The sequence below is a fragment of the Thamnophis sirtalis genome, unplaced genomic scaffold, assembly GCF_051295495.1.
Source record: "Thamnophis sirtalis isolate CommonGarterSnake01/CBP01778 unplaced genomic scaffold, rThaSir2_p1.2 scaffold_13, whole genome shotgun sequence".
Lineage (NCBI taxonomy): Eukaryota > Metazoa > Chordata > Lepidosauria > Squamata > Natricidae > Thamnophis > Thamnophis sirtalis.
In genome coordinates, this window is record NW_028261393.1 from 53,583,766 (window position 1) to 53,608,992 (window position 25,227).

The 25,227-nt window shown below is 51.6% G+C and overlaps 3 protein-coding genes across 8 annotated transcripts; 1 reads left to right on the forward strand and 2 right to left on the reverse strand.

The window, feature by feature from the left end:
• Nucleotides 1-3,681: 3,681 nt before the first annotated feature.
• On the reverse strand, nt 3,682-10,463 carry LOC148043194 (uncharacterized). Of its 4 annotated transcripts, none has more exons than XR_015698405.1 (6): nt 9,929-10,428; nt 7,188-7,348; nt 6,073-6,158; nt 5,182-5,334; nt 3,940-4,060; nt 3,682-3,818 (listed from the first exon to the last, which is right to left on the reverse strand). XR_015698405.1 is itself a non-coding variant. In XM_087728405.1 (6 exons), exons 1-5 carry the CDS (start codon nt 10,083-10,085, stop codon nt 3,956-3,958), a joined length of 621 nt encoding a protein of 206 aa, XP_087584531.1. In that variant the 5' UTR covers nt 10,086-10,424; the 3' UTR covers nt 3,682-3,818; nt 3,940-3,955. The 4 variants fall into 4 exon arrangements, 3 of the variants coding, with proteins under 3 accessions (XP_087584531.1, XP_087584533.1, XP_087584532.1); XM_087728405.1 differs by having other exon boundaries at nt 3,940-4,019; nt 9,929-10,424; XM_087728407.1 differs by lacking the exon at nt 7,188-7,348 and having other exon boundaries at nt 9,929-10,463.
• Nucleotides 10,464-14,289: 3,826 nt separating this feature from the next.
• PRRG3 (proline rich and Gla domain 3) lies at nt 14,290-17,396 on the reverse strand. Of its 3 annotated transcripts, XM_087728403.1 has the most exons (4): nt 17,085-17,396; nt 16,280-16,324; nt 15,564-15,724; nt 14,290-14,991 (listed from the first exon to the last, which is right to left on the reverse strand). In XM_087728403.1, the coding sequence occupies exons 2-4, from the start codon at nt 16,284-16,286 to the stop codon at nt 14,443-14,445; spliced, it is 717 nt and encodes a 238-aa protein (XP_087584529.1). In that variant the 5' UTR covers nt 16,287-16,324; nt 17,085-17,396; the 3' UTR covers nt 14,290-14,442. The 3 variants fall into 3 exon arrangements, with proteins under 3 accessions (XP_087584529.1, XP_087584530.1, XP_087584528.1); XM_087728404.1 differs by lacking the exon at nt 17,085-17,396 and having other exon boundaries at nt 16,280-16,451; XM_087728402.1 differs by lacking the exons at nt 16,280-16,324; nt 17,085-17,396 and having other exon boundaries at nt 15,564-15,896.
• Nucleotides 17,397-23,674: 6,278 nt separating this feature from the next.
• On the forward strand, nt 23,675-24,983 carry CLDN2 (claudin 2). The gene has a single exon (XM_014072330.2). It carries the CDS (start codon nt 23,733-23,735, stop codon nt 24,405-24,407), a length of 675 nt encoding a protein of 224 aa, XP_013927805.2. The 5' UTR covers nt 23,675-23,732; the 3' UTR covers nt 24,408-24,983.
• Nucleotides 24,984-25,227: the final 244 nt, after the last annotated feature.

Sequence of the window (25,227 nt, forward strand, 5' to 3'; positions counted from 1 at the left end):
AAGAGCTCCTGGCACAGGCTCCCTAGTGCACCTCTGATGCAAAACACACTTAGCAAAGACACAACAATCTCTTCCCTGGAGAGGGAGGCTTTCCTGGAGGAGTGAGTGGCAGAGGAACGGGTGGCACAACAGCCAAAAGGTTTCTCCAGCAAGAATGCCACAAGCGACGTCCGGAAGCATTCAGAGAGCGGCTTTTTTTTCTTTCTCCCCCTGTGGGATGGCACAAAATTACACGCTGCAACTTGCTCAACTTGCAGAGCAGAGACCTGCTCTCTCTTGGCAGCAAGGCTGGAGGGGGACATCACTGAGAAGCAGGGAGGTGCAGTCAGGGGAGGCGGGGCCTCGCCAGTGTCATGAGGAAAAGAAAAGAATTTTTAAAATAATTTAAAAGCCTAAGGTAGTTGCTGCCAGACTCCAGAGTCACAGTGACTCTGAGTCTGCTTAGTGCTAACTGTAGGGGGAGGCGAGAGAACTATGGGGCTCCTTTGCATAAGGAATTTTGCGCCTTTGAACCCTTGCTCAGAGTTAAGCAAGGGTTAAAAGGCGAAAAATTCCTTATGCAAAGGAGGCACGTGATTCTCCCGCCTCCTGATCTGGGAGCAGCAAATCATGCCTTGCCTAAGTAAGTTGCTTTCTTATTTAATTTTTTACATTTTCATCATGGCGGGCGGACAAGAGGAGAGTTGAAATCCACAGCTGCAAAAGGTATGTGGATTGGACGGAGGGAGGGGTGGGATTCAAAATGATTGTAATTTAATTTGTAATTTTTTATTGTGAGGAGTGTGTGTGTGTGTGTGTGTGTGTGTGTAGTACGTGTGTTTCTTTCGGGGGACGAGGCGGCAGAGCACGGCAGCGGCAGGGACATTCTTGCCGCTGTGTCCAACAGGCCAGGCGTCTCATGTTTATGTCCACCATAAACACGAGACGCCTGGCTTGTTGGACACAGCGGTGGCGGGAGAGGAATGGGCTGGGTGGGCTGGCTGGCTGGGGAGGGGGCAATCATGGCCGCTCAGGCCCCGGCGGCAGGGCTTTAAAGTCCTGGCGCCGCGTCCGCCATAGAATGGGTCCCGGTCCCGCTATATGGCAGATGCGGCGCCGGGGTTTCGGTGGGGCTTTCACGCTTGCCTCACCGGCCATGAAGCTCACCGCACGTCACTGCTGAGAAGCCAAGGGGCAGCAATGCAAGATGTCATTCCCCTCCCCTCACAAGTGTGAAGAAGATCCCCCCTAGCTCCGTGATGGTGAACCTATGGCACATGTGCCACAGGTGGCACTCAGACCCATTTCTAAGGGCACGCGAGGCGTTGCCCTATCAGCTCCCTGCCAGCTGATTTTGGACCTCGGTTTTTGGCTGTTTTTCACCCTCAGGAGGCTTCCCTGAAGTCTCCAGAGGGCGAAAAAACAGCCCAACACACAAACCGGAAATCCGTTCCCGAACTTCTGGTTTACGTGTTGGACTGTTTCTCGCCTCCCCCAGGCTCCTAGAAAGCCACTGGAGCCTGGGGAGGGCGAAAAATGGACCTACTGGGCCCACTGGATGTTGGAAAATGGGCCGTTTCCAGCCTCCAGGGGAGTAGGGGATGTTGTTTTCGCCCACCCCAGGCTCCAAGAAAGCCGTGCGCGCATGTGCTGGGCAGTGGGGGGATGCATGCCACAGGTGGCACACGGAGCCATTTCTGAGGGCACTCAAGGTGTTTCCCTGTCAGCTCCAGCACGCTGTCCAGCTGATTTTCGGCCTTGATTTTCAGCCGTTTTTCACCCTCCTGAGGGAGAAAAACGGCCCAATGGGGAATCCAAGGTGGCGCAGTGGTTAAATGCAGCACTGCAGGCTACTGCTAGATCAGCAGGTCAGCGGTTCAAATCTCACCGGCTCAGGGTTGACTCAGCCTTCCATCCTTCCGAGGTGGGTAAAATGAGGACCCAGGTTGTTGGGGGCAATATGCTGACTCTCTGTAAACCGCTTAGAGAGGCCTGAAAGGCCTATGAAGCAGTATATGTCTACTGCTATTGCTAAATCCAGAAGTCCATCCCCCAAACTTCTGGTTGGGCCATTTTTTGCCCTCCCCAGGTTCCTAGAAAGCCTCTGGAGCCTGGGGAAGGCAAAAAACGGACCTACCGGGCCAACCAGAAGTTGGAAAACAGGCCGTTTCTGGCCTCCCGAGGGCCTCTGGGGCAGTGGGGTGGTAGTGGTTGTTAGGTAAGCTCCCCGTTGGAACAGCGAGTACATTCAGCGAAGCGTTGTGAGAGTTGTGTTGGAGAACACACAAACCAGCATGCAGAGACACTGCAGTTTAAATAAGCTTTTACTTTTGTGGAAATAGAGGTATCAGAGTCCATCAAACAGTCCAAGTCATACATGAATAAGACAGTCAGTCATCAACATCTTTCAGTTAAGGGATAATCCAAATAACATAGTCCAGTATCATATAATCAGTCCGGTACACAAAGTTTGCTAACAGTTGCAAAACTTACAATAGCTCACGGCACTTTCTAACAGCCAGCTTCCAAAACACTCAGATCAGATCAGCCCAGCATCTAACGAAACAGAGAGCTAACAGGCGTTCTGGCTCCCTCTTGTGGCTGATTGAGGAAAACAGCAACCAATCACATTTTACAGTATGATGTAAAGAAACAGGTATAGCATTGTTACATGGTTTATATATTGCCAACCCAACCGTTAGAGTATATTCCTAACAGTGGTGGTCATATGTGCATGAGCAAAGGGCACGGCGTGGAGGGCATTAAATTATGGGGTGAACACGCGAGCCTGAGCAATAGCGCACCGGAGGCAAAAAAAGTTTGCCCTCACTACCTTGGAGATTGTTGCAGGAGGGGGTTGAGCAGGAAACGGCATTACAAGATCCAGGCCTTCAGCCCTACTAGTGAAGTTGCTACGGCTGCTCTTCTCCTGATATCCCAAATGCCCAGAAGCACAACCGAAACGGCCGCAGAGGAGGTGGATGCCAACCAAGAGGGCAGCTATGCAGTGCTGGAAGCAGCCATCTTTGCTAAGAGACCCTGGGCAAACCCCTGGCCCAGAGGTGGGTTCCTACCAGTTCGCACCTATTCTGTAGAACCGGTTCGTCAAATCTACCGAACCGGTTAGAAGAGGTTCCACCAGTGGACCCGGAAAGCAGGCCACACCTACAGAAGAGGTTCCAAACACCATGTGACCTGGTGGGAGTGGTTTGCCAGCCATGTGTTTTCTTTCCTTCTCTCTCTCTCTGTCTCTTTCTCTCTCTTTCCTTCCTTTTGTCTCTGTCCCTTTTTCCTTTTTTCTTTCATCTCTCTCTCTCACTTTTTCTTTCTTTTTTCTTTTTTTTTTGTTTCTTTCTTTCTTCCTTTCTTTCTCTTTCTCTCTCTGTGTGATTGTGTGTGTGTGTGTGTGTGTGTGTGTGTGTGTGTGTGTGTGTGAGTGGTGGGTTTCAAAAAATTTTGGAACCTCTTCTGAAGGTGTGGCCTGCTTTCCGGGTCCATTAATGGAACCTCTTCTGACCGGTTCGGTAGATTTGATAAACCGGTTCTACCAAACTGGTGCGAACTGGTAGGAACCCACCTCTGAGGAACACTCATTGTCCTGTCCCTTCCCAACCCACCCCATCCCCCCCCCAACTCATCCCCATGGTTGGTTTGCAAGTCTTACAGCTCACCGCATCCTTTTTCCTCTCGTGGCTGCCGTGGGCAGGTCACTTCCTGAGCCACATCCAGATGTTAAAGAGCCAGGCAGACACCAACATGGAGTAAAGGAACAGCTCCTTCTGGTGCCAACTCCCACTTTGCTCTTCCAGTGCACCCAGTTGCCGAGAAAGGTCGGACAGCTGCATTTCCAACAGGAGAGAGGAAGAGGACAAAGTAACTCAGCCAACGGGGGCAAGAATCCCCTCACCGCCTTTCAGGGCTTCCCAAGGGGAGATCCATTTCGGTGATCCACCACCTTACCTGCTCCATCATCGCCCTAATCTCCAGGGTGCAAGGCTCCTTCCTGGGATCCATCTGAGACCACGTTCACCACCCGGGCACTAAAGGGAGGAGGCGGAGACCCATCATTCGCTGTTGCATGCTGGGAGGGAGAGCAGGGATAGTTCAAACTGGAGAAGCTGGCAAGCGAGGGGCAGAACCAGAGGTGGGTTCCTACCGGTTCGCACCTATTCGGTAGAACCAGTTTGTCAAATCTACCGAACCAGTTAGAAGAGGTTCCACCAGTGGACCCGGAAAGCAGGCCACACCTACAGAAGAGGTTCCAAAAAATTTTGAAACCCACCACTGCTACACACACACACAGAGAGAGAGAGAGAGAGAGAGAGAGAGAAAGAGAGAGACAGACAGGCAGGCAGGCAGGCAGACAGACTGACACAGAGAGAGAGAGAAAGAGAAAGAAAGGAAGAAATAAATAAAGAAAAAAGAAAAAAGAAGGAAAAAGTGAGAGAGAGATGGAAGAAAAAAGGGACAGAGACAAAAAGAAGGAGAGAGAGAGAGAGAGGAAAGAAAGAAAGAAAGAAAGAAAGAAAGAAAGAAAGAAAGAAAGAAAACACATGGCCCGCAAGCCACTCCCACCAGGTCACATGGCCGGCAAGCCACTCCCACAAAGGAGGCCACACCCACAGAGTAGGTTCCAAACAAATTTGAAACCCACCACTGCTACACACACACACACACACACACACACACACACACACACACACACACACACAGAGAGACAGGCAGGCAGGCAGGCAGGCAGACTGACACAGAGAGAGAGAGAAAGAGAAAGAAAGGAAGAAATAAATAAAGAAAAAAGAAAGAAAAAGTGAGAGAGAGATGAAAGAAAGGGACAGAGACAAAAGGAAGAAAAGAAAGAAAGAAAGAAAGAAAGAAAGAAAGAAAGAAAGAAAGAAAGAAAGAAAGAAAGAAAGAAAGAAGACACCTGGCCGGCAAGCCACTCCCACCAGGTCACATGGCCGGCAAGCCACTCCCACAAAGGAGGCCACACCCATAGAGTAGGTTTCAAAAAAATTTGAAACCCACCACTGGGCAGAACAGATCCGTAAATGGTGGCAGGAGGAGGCTGGAGAAAGAGCCCCAGCAAGACTGGTCAACCTTGCAGATGTGGCTGCACATACACACACCCACACACAGACACGGAAAACAGGAGCCACTTCTCAGGACGTCGCATGCAGAATCCCACAGGGTGATTGGTCCTACCTGATTTGAACTTGCCTGGGCCCCCACAGCAGCCGGAACAGTTGCAGCCCCAGGAAGCGCAGCATTCGGAGGACATTCCTGGGGGAGTAGATCCTGCCCTCCCCAAAGAAAGCTGGGCAGCTGGGGCACGGCTGCAGAAGGCCTGGCTCCAGCCTGCAAGGGGCGCAGAGAGAGAGAGGCAGAGCTGGAAGCTTAGCAAGCTCCTGCTGGCCCAGAAGGCGGGCAGGCTGATGCTTCCCGTGTCTCCACCGCGAAGAAACCGCGGTTCAGGGAAGCCTCCAGAGGGTGAAAATTGGCCGTTTTTTTTGCCCTCCCCAGGCTCCAGAGGCTTTCTAGGAACTTGGGGAGGGCGAAAAATGGCTCAACAGGCAAACCGGAAGTTTGGGGATGGACTTCCGGATTCCCCATTGGGACGTTTTCCTCCCTCAGGTGGGCTAAAAACAGTCATCAAGAGCCGAGGTGGCGCAGTGGTTAGGGTGCAGTAGTGCAGGCCACTTTAGCTGACTGTGATCTGCAGTTCAGCGGTTCAAATCTCACCGGCTCAAGGTCGACTCAGCCTTCCATCCTTCCAAGGTGGGTGAAATGAGGACCCAGAGGGCAAGTTGCTGACTCAATTTGCTAAAAAATTTGTAAACCGCTTAGAGAGGGCTGAAAGCCCTATGAAGCGGTATATAAGTCTAATAAATAAATAAATCACGGTTCTAGGCTATTGGGAAGGGGAGACCCCAATGCTAGCTTAACCAGCTAGACCGTAAATGACCCCGAGCGTTACTTTGCCTTGCTTACCCCCTGCCCCCACCCATGCCACCGATGCTGCCTCCGGTGCCTGTAGAGAGAACCTTCATTTTACAGGTGAAGTTTCTTCTCCCAGAGGGCCATCCTTTTTCTTACCTGCTCTCCCTCTGGCGGATCCTCTCCACTGTCCCCTGAGGGGCCTCGTCGGACATTCCCTCTTCCCAGATTGTCTCCGCAGACGCCTGTTGGGCACAAGAGGCAAAGGAAGGGAACTTGGGCTGCCCAGCCCATTCTGCAGTGGCATCAAAGCAGTGGTGGGTTTCAAACAATTTTTCAAACCTACTCTATGGGTGTGGCCTCCTTTGTGGGAGTGGCTTGCCACCCATGTGTTTTCTCTCTCTCTTTCTCTCTCTTTCCTTCCTTTTGTCTCTCTATCCCTTTCTCCCTTTTTCTTTCATCTCTCTCTCACTTTTTCTTTCTTTTTTCTTTTTTTATTTATTTCTTTCTTCCTTTCTTCCTCTTTCTCTCTCTCTCTCTGTGAGTCTGTCTGTCTGTGTGTTTGTGTTTGTGTTTGTGTGTGTGTGTGAGTGTGAGTGTGTGTGTGTGAGAGAGAGAGAGAGTGGTGGGTTCAGCCAGTTCGCACCACTTCAGGAGAACTGGTTGGTAACTTTCTAAGCAGTTTAGCAATAGCAATAGCAGTTAGACTTATATACCGCTTCATAGGGCTTTCAGCCCTCTCTAAGCGGTTTACAGAGTCAGCATATCACCCCCACAGTCTGGGTCCTCATTTCACCCACCTCGGAAGGATGGAAGGCTGAGTCAACCTTGAGCCGGTGAGATTAGAACCGCTGAACTGCAGATAACAGTCAGCTGAAGTGGCCTGCAGTACTGCACCCTAACCATTGAGCCACCTCGGCTCTTTGGTGAACTGGTTGTTGGAAGAAATCATTAGGGCAGAGAACCGGTTGTTAAATTATTTGAATCTCGCCACTTCTCCACCCCCAGCAAACCACCTCCGTTCTCCCAAGGGTGGAGAGGACAAACACCCTCAGTAGCTCTTCACCAGAAACCTCTGGACTCAACCCCTAGCAAGGACTCCAGGCGTGGCTTAAAGTCCCCAAAACCCCTTCTGTTCCTGTCTGCCCCCCACCTCAGGCCCACAAGGCACTTTAGTTCCAAACGCCACCTCCCCCTTTGGGGGCTGGGGGGAGACGACCCAAGACCTCCTTGGCCTTCTGGTTTGCCCCTAGGGCATATTCTGTATGGAATACCAGTTGCTTATTCTTCTGCGGTCCAGGCTGGCAGGCAAAGCTGAGCCACTTGTGTTGGCCAAAGACTGGTTTCCGGAGGGCTGATTCCAGGAAAAGTCGGTCAAAATATGGACGAGGCTGCTTCTGTGCCCCAGGAGGTTGGAAATAGAGAGACTTCATTTCTAAGCAGGGGGAAAGGAAGGTGACCCCATCAGTCCCAGAAAAGGAAACCTTCCTCGGGCTCTTGGGAGTGAATTCTATCAACTCTCACTTCCCACGGTCTTGGAGAACTCATGGATCAAGCCAACAAATTAACTGCCACCCCCCACCCCCAGCCCCGTACTTTAGATCTAGAGCTGGTTAAGAATTATCCTCCCTTAAGCCAAAAATCTTCCGATAAACCCATCAATTCCTTCCCTCGTTCCAGCTGGGGTTTAAGAAAGATGTACTTTATCTAATTATACATGTGTTAACTGCGGCGTGCATAACTTATGCGCAGTATTGGAAAAAAGGAAATATACCATCAGAGCTGGGCATAATCAGAAAAAGTTTTGGCCTGCGCAGAAGCAGATAGGCTCCCACTTGAACTTAAAAATAAAGGGAAATCAAGAATATTTTGACGTCTGGGACAGATTTTATGATTGGTATAAGACAAAGTGACAAGACTGGAACAAACTGTAAATACTGTGATTGGACAGAAGGATAGATAATGCATTAAGTAGGCTAATAGTCAATGGATGAGGCTAATTGTATATAATGTGATTGTATCGTCACTTCAACTTCGCGGTACTGCTTTGTTCTAAATGTAAAAACAATAAAAATATATTTTAAAAAGAATTATCCTCCATTAAACCAAAAATCAATTCCTTGCATCGTTCCAGCTGGAAAGAGGAGGCAAAGGGAAAGGAGGGAAAGGAAAAGGAGCCAAAGGAAATCCTGTTCAAAGAGACTCATGTGGGAATAGGAAGGCAGGCAGTTTCTCCACTATCAGTTCCACACCCATCTCCCAGGCTTTGGGCTAACTCAGGTCTGCAGTATGACCCGAGTTAGAGAATTATGTGTCAAGTCAATTGTTGTATGCCGCCCAGAGTTGCTTTTTAGGAGATGGGCATTGAGAGCACATCTTCCTCCCTCTGTCCTGGCCATTTTTTACAGAGGCTCAGTTGAGAGCGTTTTAACAAACTGTATCCCAGTTTGGTTTGGTGGCAGCAGTCCCTCAGATAGAAAGTCCGTACAGAGAGTGGTGAGGACAGTGGAGAAGATTCTAGGAAGCTGGCTCCCCACACACCCACTTCGCTGTCTCTTTCTATCGCTTCCCTCTGGGAGGAGGTTTCAAAGTATTTCTAGCAGGACTATAAGAGTTTGTAACAGCTTTTTTCCCTAGGCCATCTGTCTGGTAAACTTGCAAGAGTCATTTTTCACGGCATGTACATGTGCACATCCGAACTAGACTGTGTTGTTTCTCTGAGTCATATGATATATAGGGGTATATGCATAATTTTGTAATAATTCATGTTTGTTTTGTCAAATTTATGTAGCGCATATTGGAGGTATATTGAGAGCTGTGTGGATCAGGATCTTTCCTTCACCCTACAAGGGGCTCCTCAAGGTCTCCTCTACCAGAGCGCCTGGGGTGGGATACAGGTTTGTTTCTCCCCTTCACTTAGCAGCAGCCACCTCCCCAGAGGTGCAAGGCTGTTAAAAAGGGGGCGTTGATCTGTAAGGGCCAGTAATAGGATTGGGGCCACAAGGTGTCACTTAAGGCAGGGGTCTCCAAACTTGGGAACTTTAAGACTTGTGGACTTCAACTCCCAGAATTCTCCAGCCAGCATAGCTTGGGAACTTTAAGACTTGCGGACTTCAACTCCCAGAATTCCACAGCCAGCATAGCTGGAGAACTTTTAAGACTTGTGGACTTCAACTCCCAGAATTCCCCAGCCAGCATAGCTTGGGAACTTTAGGACTTGTGAACTTCAACTCCCAGAATTCCACAGCCAGCATAGCTTGGGAACTTTAAGACTTGCGGACTTCAACTCCCAGAATTCCACAGCCAGCATAGCTGGAGAACTTTTAAGACTTGTGGACTTCAACTCCCAGAATTCCCCAGCCAGCATAGCTCGGGAACTTTAAGGCTTGTGGATTTCAACTCCCAGAATTCCCCAGCCAGCATAGCTCAGGAACTTTAAGGCTTGTGAACTTCAACTCCCAGAATTCTCCAGCCAGCATAGCTCGGGAACTTTAAGACTTGTGGACTTCAACTCCCAGAATTCTCCAGCCAGCATAACTCGGGAACTTTAAGACTTGTGGATTTCAACTCCCAGAATTCCCCAGCCAGCATAGCTTGGGAACTTTAAGACTTGCGGACTTCAACTCCCAGAATTCCCCAGCCAGCATAGCTCGGGAACTTTAAGACTTGTGGACTTCAACTCCCAGAATTCCCCAGCTAGCATAACTCGGGAATTTAATGCTTGGGGACGTCAACTCCCAGAATTCTCCAGCCAGCGTAGCTGGGGAACTTTAAGACTTGTGGACTTCAACTCCCAGAATTCCCCAGCCAGCTGGGGAATTCTGGGAGTTGAAGTCCTCAAGTCTTAAAGTTCCCAAGTTTGGACACCCCTGATTTAACTGGATTAAGTGTTGAATGGCTTCTTGTGCCTTTTATTTTTTTATGAACAGCTGGGCAGTCTGGCGTGTGGCAATACATGGAAACTGTGAACGGGGTCCCAACTACCCGCAGACCACAAGGTCCTTGATTTATTTACCTGCCGGCAAAGGCTCTCCAGGGACCTGCATCTTGAAAGAGAGGAGAAAGTCCTCGTCGGCTGCCACGTCTAGCCGGCTGGGGACCTGCATGAGCCGGCTGATGGCTTCGCTGAACTCCGCCTCTCGGTTGGCTTCCTCCAGCTGGGCCGACCCCATAGCTCGGCTCTTCTGCCTTCTGTTAACGGGAGCGATGGTCCAAACGCTCAGCAATTCAGACTCTTGGGGGTGGGAGGGTGGGAAGGAGAGCGCCCCTTGGGATTTCGCCCCCTCCCCACCGCAAAAGCGATCCTGTGACGCCGTTCAGACACCAATAAATACAATAATACAATAGCAGAGTTGGAAGGGACCTTGGAGGTCTTCTAGTCCAACCCCCTGCCTAGGCAGGAAACCCTATACCGTTTCAGACAAACGGCTATCCAACATCTTCTTAAAGACTTTCAGTGTTGGGGCATTCACAACTTCTGGAGGCAACTTCTGTTCCACTGATTAATTGCTCTAACTGTCAGGAAATCTCTCCTCGGTTCTAAGTTGCTTCTCTCCTTGATTAGTTTCCACCCATTGCTTCTTGTTCTACCCTCAGGTGCTTTGGAGAATAGCTTGACTCCCTCTTCTTTGGGGCAACCCCTGAGATATTGGAAGGAAGGAAGGTGGGAAGGAAGGAAGGTAGGAAGGAAGGAGAGAAGGAAGAAAAGAGAGAAGGAAGAAAGGAAGGAATGTGGGAAGGAAGGAAGCAGAGAAGAAAGGGAGGGAGGGAGGAAGCAAGGAGAGAAGGAGAGAAGGAAGGAAGGAGAGGAGGAAGGAAGGAGAGAAGGAAGGATCTCTCCTTGATTAGTTTCCACCCATTGCTTCTTGTCCTGCCCTCAGGTGCCTTGGAGAATAGTTTGACTCCCTCTTCTTTGTGGCAACCACTGAGATATTGGAAGACTGCTATCATGTCTCCCCTGGTCCTTCTTTCTATTAAACTAGACATACCCAGTTCCTGCAACCGTTCTTCATAAATTTTAGTCCCTTAATCATGAGCTCCGCCCAGGCTCCGCCGGGACCCCCGCGCTCCAGGCGGAGATTCTTATCAGCCAGTCCCGGCAAAGCCTCCATCGGAACAGCTGTTCCCTTGGCACGGCCCTGCAGCAAGCACCCCCCCCCAGAGGGTCCTGGCGGCGGGGAGAGACCACCAGCACCCAAAGAACGCGTCCAAGTCTTGCATGCGCGCGCGGACCCTCCCCCGCCTCTCCCCCACCTACCCCCGGGGTCTTTCTGGGGCGCGCAGGAAGGTCAGTTCCCGGGGCGCTTGAAAGATTTGGCACCGGGCAAGAAATCCTCCAGAGCAGCCGGAGGAGGCCCGGAAGGGCGAAGGGGGCAAAAGCCTCGGACGGCTCGCAGCCTCGCCTGGCTCTGTCTGTCCTGCCCGCCTCGGACCCAGCCCAACTTCTGGCCCCGCCGGTCAGCGGCTTCAGGCGGCGATTGGCCTGCCGTGGCCCGCCCCCAGCTGCGGCCCGCGGAGAGCTCGGAGGCGCTGAAAGCGTCAGCTGATCCGGCCCCGATCTGGCGCCCGGAGGCTCCGGCTCGCCTCTCGCGTATTGACCCGAAAGGGAGCCGGTGGCGGAGTCTCCCATCCGCAGAGCCTGGCGCTCCGGGGCTCCTCTCCGGCTCGCCTGCCGCTCCTCTAGAGCAGCTTCAAGCCGAGGTGCCCGAAAGAGGCTTAGCTGCAGCGGCATCGGTGCTTAATCTCGTTAGGCTTTGCTCTCAGGAAGAGCTCAGCATATAATCCAAGGGCTGGAGAGGCAATCTGGTCCCAGCGGACCGATTGCTCCCTTCGTGTCTATCTTATGGGAAGGAGGTCTCCAATTTGACACCCACCAAAAGCTGGAAAAGTGCAATCTCAGTACACAAAAAGTAAACACACAAACACACACTCACACACCCCAACATGTGACAGACAATCCAGCTCATGGAGCATAAAGTGCCAGGCTGAAGAAGGCTAATTTAGACCTAGAAATACAGCAATTGGGGCAAAATATGACAAGCAGAGACAGCTTGAAGTATGTCCATTGCACAAACCATTTCCGTGGGCAAACCCACTCCACACACACACACCCACTGCCACAAAGCCCTTCGACCAGCCAGCCAGCCAGTAGGGACAAAGCCTAGGCAGTTTTACCCTTTGCTTTCAGATTCCGCTGAAGTTTCAACTAAGCAGCATGGAAGATGCCAACCTCTCTTCGCTGATGACCCCCAAGACCCATCTGCCTGCTCCGGGTTCACAGGGGCCCTGAAAAGGGCAGAACTCGCCAGAGCCACCAGTCTCCCTGTGCTCAGGGTGGTTGGCACCAGGATGGTAGGCAGCTCTTCTTCTTAAGAGAGAGGGCAGCTCCAGCCCTTTGGAACGAACTCCCCGCAGAGATTCGGACCCTCACCTCTCTCCAGGCCTTCCGAAAAGCCGTTAAAACCTGGCTGTGTCGGCAGGCCTGGGGTCGATGAGTTCCCTTCCCCTCTCGTGTGGCTGTTGGTTGTTTTTTAAATGCTCTGTACTTTTGTAGTTTTTGTGTTTTCCCTTCCCCTCCTTCGGGTTTGTGCGCCGCCCTGAGTCCCGTAGGGAATAGGGCGGCATATAAATAAAATGAAACTAAAAAAAACTAAACTAAAATCTCCCTGTAAGGCAGGCAGTGAAGGGAGAAGGAGAGTTGCTATACTTAACAATGTTTGGTGTTGTCTTCTCTCTCTCTCTCTCTCTCTCTCTTTTTTTAACCTTGTGCCGCTGTCCACATCTAAATTCAGGGCTGACCATGATGTGGCTTTCGGAACAGTGCAAGAAACAATCTACTGCCCATGAGAAATGAAGTTTCTTTCGGTTTAAACAAAATGTATAAATACAGTAAAGCAGCATAGAGAGTGTCACACAAGGAGAGAATACCCGGATATGCGTTAGCACCATTGAGAGAGAAGTGTGAAAGAAGAGCGTGGGTGTGCTTTGTCCAAGGGAGTGAAAACATTGAGCGGCTGTTCCTTCTGGCGAGGAGGGAATCCCGGTGAAAGGAAGGTTCCACCACAAAACCGCGGTAGACAAAAGCGCGCTCGACGAAAGCGTGTACGTGACGTCATCACAGCGCGACGAAAACATCGCGCTGTGATCAGTAAATGTAAAATTAAAGCGAAAACCTTACCCTAACCCCCCCAAACCTAACCCTAAACCTAACCCTTAACCTAACCCTAAACCTAACCCTTAACCTAACGGTAAACCTAAACCTAACCCTTAACCTAACCCTAACCCTAAACCTAACCCTTACCTTTATGTGAATCGGCTTGCTTTAATTTTATTTTTATTTCAATTTTTAATTTTTTTCGTCGCGCTGTGATGACATCACGTCGAGCGCGCTTTTGTGGACCGTGGTTTTGATGGGTCACAGAAAGGAAGGGGGCTGCATGGTGAGGGGGAAACCCAGAGCACTGGGGGCAGGAGGAGCCCCCTCTATGCCCCGCTCTATCCAACAGGGAACAGGGCCAAAGAAGGGGGCCAAAGGGAAACTCGAATCCCACCAGAGGAAGAGGAAGTGCTGTTGCAGTAGGGGGGGGGTCCTCAACACAGATGCCCATCTAGAATCATCTTTGGCAGCATGGTGCTGCCAGGGTCCACCTCTGGACAGCGTCAAGGGGAGGAAGACACCGATTGGGCCAGTGGGATAAGCGAGAAAATGTCCTGATGTGTTTCTGAGAGGGAGGGAGGGAGGGATGGGCTCAGTCCTTCTCCTCTGCCCTCCATAGCCACATATAAATTACATGCACAGACACAGACACACAACCTTCCAGTGCGACAGGTACATCAGAACAATGGCGATTGCCGATGCATTGGCTTTGTGAATCCAAAAATTAAAAAAAAATCACTTTTGCTTTTTGGCTGTTTCTCTTTGCAAGGAGGGGGCCTGACATCATCCATAGACAAAGGCAGCATTCCACAGGGAGAGCAAACACGGAGGGGTGGGGTGGGGGCTTTCTTCCCCCCTCCCTTTGGTTGAACAAAGCAGTATTGGGTAGAGCTGAGCAGAAAAGAAGGACTGGCATTTCCCCATGTCAGATACGTGCCCCCCCCCCAAATGGCATACCTGCCCTCCTCCTCCTCCTCCTCAGCACCATCCCAGGTGAGTGGAAAGAATGGTAAAGCTCCTACCCCACCTGATCCATCCTCACCACCCAACCAAGCTCTTGCCAAAAGGGTGGACGTCGAAGGTGCTGAATGCCCCCACCCACCGTAGCAGTAGGGCCCAGCCTCAGCCCTGGGAGGAGACCCAAGCAGCGGGACAGCCTCTTCCTGTAAAGGGACCCCTGAGGCAGAGTTCAGCCCTGCTTTCTACCCACGTCCCTGCAACCAGAACCGCTCCTAGTTGAGGATCCCGCCACAGCCTAGCAGAAGGAGTGAAGTGGGTGAATGGCGCCAGCCACCTGTGGAGCACTTGGTGAGGGTGGAGAGGATAAGGCTGTTTCTGTACTGACGTCACCTGGCCGAGAGGATCCGGGGCCGTTACTTCCCAGGAGCGTGAAGGGGATTCATAATCTCCTCATATTTGGGGGGTGGGTCGCTGTAGGACACGTTGGGCTCCTCTGCCCCACTGCTGCCACCACGATGAGGCTGCCCCGTCACTTCTTCGTAGGAGGGGGGAGGAGAGGCACTGCACAGTCTAGGCAGCGGGGGAGCCATGTGCTCGGGCTCAACAAGTGTCCTGGCCAGCTGACTGGGTGACCCCTGCCCCCACTCGCCATCGGCAGCCCCTCTGCCGCTTGGGTCCTGCTGGCAGTGGGCTTCACTTTGGCTGGGAGGTGGAGGAGCCTCGCGGTGCACCCTCACCCTGGGCAAGCTGCGCGCCGCTCGGCTGGCCAGGCCCCTATTTTGGGGGTAGGAGGGACGGTGGTGCGTGACTTTTTGCAGTTGGCAGCGCCAGATGATGAAGAGGCCGATGACGATGAGCAATGCCACGCCTAGCAGGGGCACGACGACGTACATGGCATCGGAGCGGTCTGTCCCGTCGGAGGCATCTTTGACGGAGTAGGCATAGCCCTTCCAGAACTCCATCTGCCAGGAATGGGAGACACCAGTCAGTAAATATCCACCGTGCCCCGTTCCCCCCTCCCTTAGCCACCCTGGAAGGGGTTAGCTCAAAGGTGCCTAAGGATTTGGGCTATGTGCCAGGAGCGGCTCATATGCAATTCCTCAGTCCCATCACTAGGAGGCAGTGCGAATGGCCCTGCTGCCTGGAGAAATCACCAAAAAACAGATTGCCCAACATCCTTAGCCCTCTGATTAAAAGGGCATGTTTTCCCTTTGGGCTTTAATTGGCACTTCTTTGTTTTCCAATCCTCCAATTATTTGCTCATTTTGCGTTCCTCCTGCTGCCCACTCCTCGCTCTTTTACACCACCGAGCCTCGAGCAGTGAATAATAAACCTTTTCAGACGCGTGGGACAGATGTTATGCTGAGCACCTGTGATTAACATGCCGGTTCCCCGCTTTAATGACTGAATCCCTGATCCAGATGGATCCTTATCCATATCTTGGGAGCGAAGTGGGGGAAGCCGGTGGAAGGGAGCTTGTGGGTGAAAGGCAAGGGATGCCCCCTTCCTGCTGTTCCCTCCCAGACCCACCTACCGTCTTCTCCTTGTTCTCAAAGACCTCCTTGACTTCCTCATAGCTGCAGACCTCCTCCACGCACTCACGCTCAATGGTGCCCTGGCGAAACTCTTCCAGAAAGCCATTGGCCCGTGGAAAACGCTTCAGGACGGAATGGGCTTTGGGGGCTGTGAGGAAGGCTGGAAGAGACAGGCACCAAGAGGGCCACCTCAACAGGGCGGCCAAGCATCTCATTCCGGGTCTCATTCTTCTTCCGGGGTGGAGGTCTTGCTGCTTTAGGGCAGAGCAAGATCAGGGCAAGCCCCTTCCCACCCAAATCTCCTGGGGCAGAAGAAGCAGGTACCGCTCCTTCTCCTTAACCTGCGATGGGCCAGAATGGGCTCGTGTGGGACGGTAGCCCAATTGACTGATGACCAACGGCATCAACATTGACCATTGCAACCATTGGGCAAACACAACCTTAAAACTGGAAGAGCCAGCCAATAACCTCCATCAGGCTGCCCAGCCACAAGCAAGTAACTTCATTTTAGGGCAGTTCCAGTAGTGGCCAAAACGTCCCCAGGACTCCCCGATTTGAAGAGCCTATGAAAAGCCCTCCTCCCCTTGTATTTTAAAGCCAATTTGAGAATGCAGAAGAAACCCAGCCAGCTCCATTTGGCACAGGGGGCCTTAGAGCCCCTTCTCCCCAGGGTGGGTGGGAAACATGCCTCCCCTCCAGCAAAGGTGTCACCTACTTGCCATGTTAAGTCTTCACTCTACCAGTTAAGGGTCTCGGCCAACTGTTAGGAAGAGAGCAAAGCAGTGAAAAAAATCCTCCCGGTCTTCCCTTCCACCGCCACCATCCTTGAAGGGTGCTTGAGAGACCCAGTGGCCCAGGCCATGCCCAAAGCTGCCCTTCTTCCTCCAGATAACACCCCCCCCCGCCCCCGCACAGGGTAACTGCAATGGGAAAACATCCGCAGAAGCCGAGGGTCCCTGTTGGCGGCGTCCGTGCCAGGAACGGGGGGGACACAGTGGTTGGGAGGAAGGAAGGCGGCCTGAAGGCAGCTCCCTGCACCGATGGTTCGACATCGGAGGATGGAAGAGAAGCGGTAATCCCTCTCCCCGCACCCCCCCCACCCACCCCAACACTGCACAATGCAGGGATTCTGCGCAAGGAGGGGAGTGGCAACCCCAGAGTCCGAAGGGGATCTGCGTTTCAGTTCCAGGCGTCGTAACGGGTGAGCCTAACGGCCCCCTCCAACCTCTCAGGCACACCCACCCACACACACACACACACCCCGCACTTTGGCCCGCAGGTGCCAGCGCTGAGCGAGGAGTTAAGTTTTGCCCAGGCAGCAAGAACGGGGATCTGGTCCCCCAACACGCGCGGGGGAGACGGGCTCGGGGAGGAGTGTCTGCAGTGGGAGCGAGCGCCGGCTACAGCGACCGTTCCGCGCAAACCCCCTGCCGCATTTCCCAAAGGGAAGGAGAGAGAGAGAGAGAGAGAGAGAGCCCTTCCTGGAGCGCCCGAAGGCCTCGAGGAGCCCCATCCCTTACCTCTGCCGTCGGGGAGGAGGTTGCCATGGCAACAGCGAGCAGGCGTAGGGGATGCAGCGAGAACAGGATGCCGCTGACGTCATGCGCGCCACCTCCAGGCATCGTGGGAAGGGAGGGGGGGGCACCCGCGGGGAACGGCCCTGCCCGAGCGCGCCCCTCGCCCGGCTCGCCGGAAAAAACGGAAAGCGCCCTCGGGAGAAGCGAGCCCGCCTCGCCGCCGGTGCTCGGAGCGAGAGGGGCAAAGGCGAGGCGGGCAACTCTGCCAGTCCTCCGGGCAACTCTTTGAGGCGACCGCTGCTCCGCCACCCTCTTCCCAGGTCTCGCTTTGCTCCGTCTGGCTGGGGGTGGGGGGGTGGGGAGCGGCCGGAGGAGTCCTGCAGAAGCTCAGCGGGTCAGCCGCCAGTCGCGGCCCGTCGGAGGCGCCAAGGGGAGGGGGCTTGCCGCGCGCCCCAGCCAGCCACGCCCTGGAGGCGGAGCTCGCACGACCCCCTCCCCGCCAGCTGCGGGAACTGCTCGTCGGTCCAGCCAGCTGGAGGCGGACCGGCCGCCCATCCGTGCCCCGATTGGGGAAGCCGGCGGGTGGTCTAAAGGGGACCTTTCCTTCTCGCTTGATCTTCTGGGAAGCGTGGTCCACGGAGGCCGGAGCCTCTTCGGTGTCCGACTGGGGGCTGAGCGTCCCCCCCCCCGCCGTCCTGGTCCTGGTCTCCGGGGGATTTCGCTCTTTCTGGGCCAGGCTCTTCCCGCCGCCGGCTGGTCTCAGGACGCTTGTGAGGAGGAGAAGCGGCGTTCCGCTCCGTAGTGAGCCTTCCCCGAGGGCTTCATTGGCGGCTCCCGAGCGGCTGCCTCCACCCCCCCACCCACCCCACCAATTTAGTGAAAGGAGAAGTGGGGGTGAAAGGGGGCTGGCGGGGGACGGGTTGCTTCGCTGAGCCTCCAATGAGGAGTAGAATAGGAGAAGGAATAGGAATAGAAATGGAGTAGGAGAATATAGAATATAGAATATAGAATATAGAATATAGAATATAGAATATAGAATATAGAATATAGAATATAGAATATAGAATATAGAATATAGAATATAGAATATAGAATATAGAATATAGAATATAGAATATAGAATATAGAATATAGAATATAGAATAGAACAGAAGAATAGTAGAACAGAACAGAACAGCAGAACAGAACAGAAGACAAGAACAGAACAGAAGACTAGAACAGAACAGAAGAATAGAACAGTAGAACAGAACAGAAGAATAGAATAGAACAGAATAGAACAGAAGAATAGAATAGAACAGAAGAATAGAGTAGAACAGAAGACAAAAATAGAACAGAACAGAAGAATAGAACAGAACAGAAGAATAGAACAGAACAGAAGGCTAGAATAGAACAGAAAAGAACAGAAGAATAGAATAGAACAGAACAGAAGACAAGAATAGAACAGAAGAATAGAACAGAAAAATTGAATAGAACAGAACAGAAGAATAGTAGAACAGAAGAGAAGAGAACAGCAGAACAGAACAAAGAATAGAATAGAACAGTAGAACAGAACAGAAGAATAGAACAGAAAAGAACAGAAGAATAGAATAGAACAGAACAGAAGACAAGAATAGAACAGAAGAATAGAACAGAAAAATTGAATAGAACAGAACAGAAGAATAGTAGAACAGAAGAGAAGAGAACAGCAGAACAGAACAAAGAATAGAATAGAACAGTAGAACAGAACAGAAGAATAGAACAGAAAAGAACAGAAGAATAGAATAGAACAGAAGAATAGAACAGAAGACAAGAATAGAACAGAAGAATAGAATAGAACAGAACAGAAAAGAACAGAAGGCTAGAATAGAACAGAAAAGAACAGAAGAATAGAATAGAACAGAAAAGAACAGAAGAATAGAATAGAACAGAAAAGAACAGAAGAATAGAATAGAACAGAAGACAAGAATAGAACAGAACACAAGAATAGAACAGAAGAAGAGAAGATAATTCTTTATTGGCCAAGAGTGATTGGGCATACAAGGAATTTGTCTTTGGTGCCTACGCTCTCAGTGTCCAGAAGGAGAATAAAATACATTCCTCATGAATAAAAAGTGACACTTTTTATTACACTTAGTGATAGTCAAAGCTACTAATAAGCTATCAAATTACACTAGTAAACAAATAAAACAATATAGAATAGAAGTAGAACAGAAGAGAAAACAGAACAGAATAAAACAGAATTCTTTGTTGGCCAAGCGTGATTGAACACACAAGGAATTCGTCTTCGGTGCTTAGACTCTCGGCGTACATAAAAAGAAAAGATACATTCGTCAAGGATCATGAGGTGCAACCCTTAATGATCGTCATAGGGTACAAATAAGCAATCAAATCATACTCAGAATCAATAGAAACCATAAGGATACGAGCAGCCAAGATAAGAGGCGCCTGCAGGCCAAGGCTGGGAAAAGGAGGGAGAAGACTGGTGCTTCCTGTGGGGGAGGGTCGAGTTGCCCGGGAGCCCTTCTCCCCCCCCCCCGCCTGCTCCCCCAGGGCTTGAGAAGCCCTGCCCAGACTTGGTGGCAGCCCAGCGCAGCTCATGCCACCCTGGAACCAAACCGCCCAGGGGAGGCCGCTCTGTGTTCCGACCTCCACAAGATTGGGACGATTTCCCCTTGGAGGCTGGCGAGAGTTGAGGGAGCCCCCCCGTGGCACCCCTGAGGAGGACCCAGCTGTAGCCTGGCGGCTTGGCTTGTTCCTGTAGGGCAGGGGTTCCCAAACTTGGCAACTTTAAGACTTGTGGACTTCAACTCCCAGAATTCTCCAGCCAATTCTGAGAGTTGAAGTCCACAAGTCTTAAAGTTCCCAAGCTAGGCTGGCTGGGGAATTCTGGGAGTTGAAGTCCACAGGTCTTAAAGTTCCCAAGCTATGCTGGCTGGGGAATTCTGGGAGTTGAAGTCCCCAAGCATTAAAGTTCCCGACTATGCTGGCTGGGGAATTCTGGGAGTTGAAGTCCACAAGTCTTAAAGTTCCCGAGCTATGCTGGCTGGGGAATTCTGGGAGTTGAAGTCCACAAGTCTTAAAGTTCCCGAGCTATGCTGGCTGGGGAATTCTGGGAGTTGAAGTCCACAAGCATTAAAGTTCCCGAGCTATGCTGGCTGGAGAATTCTGGGAGTTGAAGTCCACAAGTCTTAAAGTTCCCGAGCTATGCTGGCTGGGGAATTCTGGGAGTTGAAGTCCACAAGTCTTAAAGTTGCCAAGTTTGGGAACCACTGCTGTAGGGCAACGCCACCCGTGACAGTGCTGGGGAGGTCAGTTGAATGGCAGCCCACCCCTGCCCGCCTGGAAGCTTGGCCAAGCCGTGGAAGAGAAATCAGCGGGGTGGTTGGGCCGAAACCTTGGCTGTCAGCATCTGCCTTCCTCCTTCCTTGAGCCCTGGCTCCCTGACAGCCAGAGTCACCCGGTGAACCAAACACCTTCAATGCAGGTGAGCCACGCCACAACTGGGCTGCCGAAGGACCTGCGGGGGTAACTCATGAGGGCCCTGGGTGAGAGACCAACCTTGACCCCATTCCTCTCCTCCAAGCCCTGGCGTTCGTTTCCCTTTTTTAAAAAAAAAACATTTTTATTTTCCTTCCTTTTAAAACCAACGTTTCATCATTCATTAACCAGCGTGGCGTTGGAGTACAATTCTTTTGTGTCATTATAATTATAGCTTATCGCTAAATCCTTTATATGCGTCTCTTCTTATTTTAACATTAGCGTTCGGAGCTTTCGTTTCCAACCTCGGCTGTCCCATTGCCCTGAGTTAGCCTCCTGTATATGGCGGAAGTCAAAAGGAAGCGGCCAGGCATGACAGCTGCCTATCAATCACCGGGATGCTACAACCACGTTTCCGTTGCCTTGCAAGAGGGTCAGAGGCGGTGGTCTTGCTGCTCTCTGAGCTTGTTTTCTGGCAGATGTTTCAATACCATACTAGGTAACATCATTAGGCACCGATGTGGCTACCTAGCTTGATCATGCACATCAGTGGTGGGTTTCAAAAGATTTTCGAACCTACTCTGTGGGTGTGGCCTCCTTTGCGGGAGTGGCTTGCCAGCCATGTGACCTGGTGGGAGTGGCTTGGCAGCCACGTGTTTTCTCTCTCTCTCTCTCTCTCTCTCTCTCTCCTTCCTTTTGTCTCTCTGTCCCTTTTTTGTTTTTTTCTTTCATCTCTCTCTCTTTTTTTTCTTTATTTCTTTCTTCCTTTCTTTCTCTTTCTCTCTCTGTGTGAGTCTGTCTGTCTTTCTGTCTGTCTGTGTGTGTGTGTATATATGTCAGTGGTGGGTTTCAAAAAAGTTTGGAACCTCTTCTGTAGGTGTGGCCTGCTTTCCGGGTCCACTGGTGGAACCTCTTCTAACCGGTTCGGTAGATTTGACGAACCGGTTCTACCGAATAGTTGTGAACTGGTAGGAACCCACCTCTGCCACCTACCCACCCAACCTCTTGGCTTTTGGGCACCAAAAACAGAGAATAAATCTGGGCATTTGTGGGGAAACTTACAGGCACATACCCCATTGGCCTGCTGCCAATTACCTCCTCTAGACCAATTAGATCCCACAGATTAGGCCTCCGCCGAATTCCATCCGCCGGCCAGTGTCGACTGGCGACTACCCGGAGGAGAGCCTTCTCTGTGGCCGCTCTGACCCTCTGGAACGAACTCCCCGTGGAGATTCGAACCCTCACCACCCTCCAGACCTTCCGCAAAGCCCTTAAAACCTGGCTATTCCGCCAGGCCTGGGGCTAAAAAGCTTCTACCCCCTTCTCGAATGGTATGACTCTTGTGTGTTTTAAATTATGTATTGTTGCGTGTCGTTTTAATTTTTGTCTGCATCCCTCTCCCTTGGTTGAGTTGTGAGCCGCCCTGAGTCCCCTTTGGGGGAAAAGGGCAGCATATAAATAAAATAAACATTCAAACATCTAACAACCTTGCTGTCAATCAGTGCAGGCAGAGCTGCAGTGGGAGAGAAGCAGGAAAGCCAAGCCCCATTTCCACCAGGCTGGCCAATTAGCAAGGAAAACCCCTCCCAATGCTAGGATAAGGAGGGGGCAAGGGGTGTGTTGAGCCAGAAAAGACCCCCTCCCATTCGCTCACTCTTCTATCCAAAACTCTGCTCTGGCTGTCCTGGAGCAGCTAAACGGGAGGAGGGGGATTCTCTACCAGCCTCAACTGAAGAGCAAAATGCCACAGTCCCTCGGAGCCAGGGGCTGCGGGTGCTAGTTCCCCCCCCCACACACACACACCTGTACTTGTGCCAGTGTGAGCAAGTGCAAGAGTGTCTCCTCACTCCGCACTTCTCCTTTTGCAAAAGGTTTTTCAAAAAATCAAGACGAACGGTTTTTATTTTTCGATAGACGTGTCCGAAGCACACAGCAAAGCTTTATTTTATTTATTTATCGAAATGTGAGAAGAAGAATGGGAAGAAGAGGGGAAGGGTAAAGGGGAGGAAGGGGAAGGAGAGAAGGGAAAGGAGAGGAGGAAGGAAGGAAGGAGAGAAGAAAGAGAAGAAAGGGGGGTAGGAAGGAGGGAAGGAGGGAGGGAAGCAAGGAGGGAAGCAAGGAGGGAAGGAAGGAGAGAAGGAGAGAAGGAAGGAGGGAAGGAAGGAGGGAAGGAAGAAGAGAAGGAGAGAAGAAAGGAGGGAAGGAAGGAGGGAATGTAGGAGAGTAGGAAGGGGGGAAGGAAGGAGGAAAGGAAGGGGGAAAGGAAGGAGAGAAGGAGAGAAGAAAGGAGGGAAGGAAGGAGGGAAGGAAGAAGAGAAGGAGAGAAGAAAGGAGGGAAGGAAGGAGGGAATGTAGGAGAGTAGGAAGGGGGGAAGGAAGGAGGAAAGGAAAGGGGAAAGGAAGGAGAGAAGGAGAAAAGAAAGGAGGGAAGGAGGGAAGGGGAAGGAGGAAGGGAAGGAAGGAGAGGAGAAAAGAAAGGGAAGGAAGGAGGGAAGGAGAGGAGGGAAGGGGAAGGAGGGAGGGAAGGAAGGAGGGAAGGAAGGGGAGTAGGAGAGAAGAAACGAGGGAAGGAAAGAGGGAGGGAGGGAAGAAGAAGTAGGACCGTTGTAAGATAAGATGGATCTGTGGGATGTTAAGAAAGCAATCTTCAAGTATATTGTCAACTGTAGGGGAGAAAAATTGTTATAAATACATATTATTAATAACAGTTATGAGATCATATAATTGCGAATGTATATATGAAATTGATAAAATAAAATAAAATTAAAATTAAAAAAAGAAAAGAAATGTGAGCACCATCTCATCTCATTCAGAGGAATACCTTCTCCCCACGTATCCTGGCCGAGGGTCACCCGCACATCAAAATGGGAGCACAATTGTGATGGGCTTCTCCCTCCCAGAAATAAAAATTTCTCGTTGCTTCTCGTCAAGCAGCTGACAACAGAACAGGGTTCCTCCCTTTGCCCTATTTTTAATAACGGATCATTCTTTCTTTTACGTTTTCGGACGTAATTTCTAAGATAAGGGGATGGACAAAGGGCACTTGGCATTTTTTTTCAGGAGCTAATAATTAATCCAGGATGGTTTCCTTTCAAGCTTGCGCGTCTTCGACACGGCATTTGCTCCCACCGATACTGGAGCAGAAGGGCACATCGGGCAAGGAGGCATCTAACGAGAAGAAGCGGGAGAGCAAGCATGGTATCGGTCGGGCTCCAGTTGGTAGGCTACCTTTTGGGGCTACTGGGCTTGCTGGGCACTATCATAGCCACCATGCTGCCCAATTGGCGGGTCAGTTCTTATGTCGGCACGAGCATCGTCACCGCGGTTGGCTTCTCAAAAGGACTCTGGATGGAGTGTGCCGTCCAAAGCACGGGCATCACGCAGTGCGACATCTACAACTCTCTGCTCAGCCTGCCCGTTGACCTCCAGCTGGCCCAAGCCCTGATGGCCACCTCCATTGCTATAGGTTTCCTGGCCGCCATTCTCTCCGTGGCGGGGATGAGATGCACCATCTTTTCTCAGGGATCCCCCGCGAAGGACAAAGTGGCGGTCGTGGGAGGAGTCACTTTCGTCCTGGCGGGCCTGCTCAGCTTCATCCCCGTCGTGTGGAACATCCATGTGATCCTCAGAGACTTCTTCAACCCTCTGGTGCCCGACAGCATGAAATACGAGATTGGGGAAGCCCTGTACTTGGGCATCCTGTCATCCTTGATCTCTCTCCTTGGCGGCGCCATCCTCTGTGCCTCCTGCCCACCTCACGAATCACAAGCCGCTGGCTACAGTCCTTACCACTCTCGGCCTGTGCTGGAGAAGAGCTCCTTGACACCCGCCGCATCTCCAAAGGCCTACAGCCAGACTGGTTACGTGTAGCGGTGGCTGCCCGCCTGCGGAAACGCTCCTCGGATGCACTGAACGGGTAAGCAGAGAGACAGATAGGTTTAGTCTTCCCACCACCCTCCTTTCATCCTCAGCACTTCAGCTCTGCCTCTTCCCCGGGGCAACCTGGCACTGCCGGAGGTGCCATGTGGCTTGTCAATGTCTGGTGTGCTGCCGCTTCCTCCAGGAGGCCCGTGGGGCTGTGTTTTCTCCGAAGATCTTCCTGCTGCTAAAAGACCAAGTAAAGTGCCCGGTGACTGAACGGCACAGGAGGAGCCCATTTGGAGGAGCCACAGGTGCCCACCAGGCCTCTACTGGGCACTCTTCAAATCTTGCCTTCATCCCGTCTCCCGTGCCATACGATGCAGCCCAAGATTGGGAAATGGGACTTAAGGATTTTGGAGGGGAGGAGGAACATAGCTCAGTGATGTGGGAAAACTGTCGCCATTTCTGGGAGAAGCCTGCAAGTTCATTGGTAAGGGAGTAAAAAGACCCCCGACCAAAACTGTAGGAGCCCAGAACAAGGGGATTGATGGCAGAACAGAACAAGGATGATGCGCGGGGATGTCTTGGGCAACCGAAACGTCCTCTGAGAGATGACAAGAACCCCTCTGCCCCGTCCCCTATTCCTTGCCCTGCCCTCTGATTTCCAAAAGGATGACCAGGTGCCCTGCAGCCCACTGTTATTTGGGTCTCAATAGCATACATTCAGCCTCTGGCTTTGAAGAGGCCGAAATGTGCCTGCTCTGTGGGTGGGGTACATGTTGGTCTTGGCAGATGAAAGAACTCTGTGGACAAGCCTGTTGCAACTGCT

Bases quoted from the DNA above. Each gene is read 5' to 3' on its own strand.
- LOC148043194 (XM_087728405.1), bottom strand. From the start codon at position 10,085: ATGGGGTCGGCCCAGCTGGAGGAAGCCAACCGAGAGGCGGAGTTCAGC. The intron at 7,349-9,928 runs GTAAATAAATCA...CCCCCTGCTTAG, and splicing joins TGGAGAGCCTTTGCCGGCAG to AAATGAAGTCTCTCTATTTC. The intron at 5,335-6,072 runs GTAAGAAAAAGG...CGCCCCTTGCAG, and splicing joins ATCCGCCAGAGGGAGAGCAG to GCTGGAGCCAGGCCTTCTGC.
- PRRG3 (XM_087728402.1), bottom strand. From the start codon at position 15,791: ATGAGACCCGGAATGAGATGCTTGGCCGCCCTGTTGAGGTGGCCCTCT. The intron at 14,992-15,563 runs GTAGGTGGGTCT...CATTCCTGGCAG, and splicing joins TTGAGAACAAGGAGAAGACG to ATGGAGTTCTGGAAGGGCTA.
- CLDN2 (XM_014072330.2), top strand. From the start codon at position 23,733: ATGGTATCGGTCGGGCTCCAGTTGGTAGGCTACCTTTTGGGGCTACTG.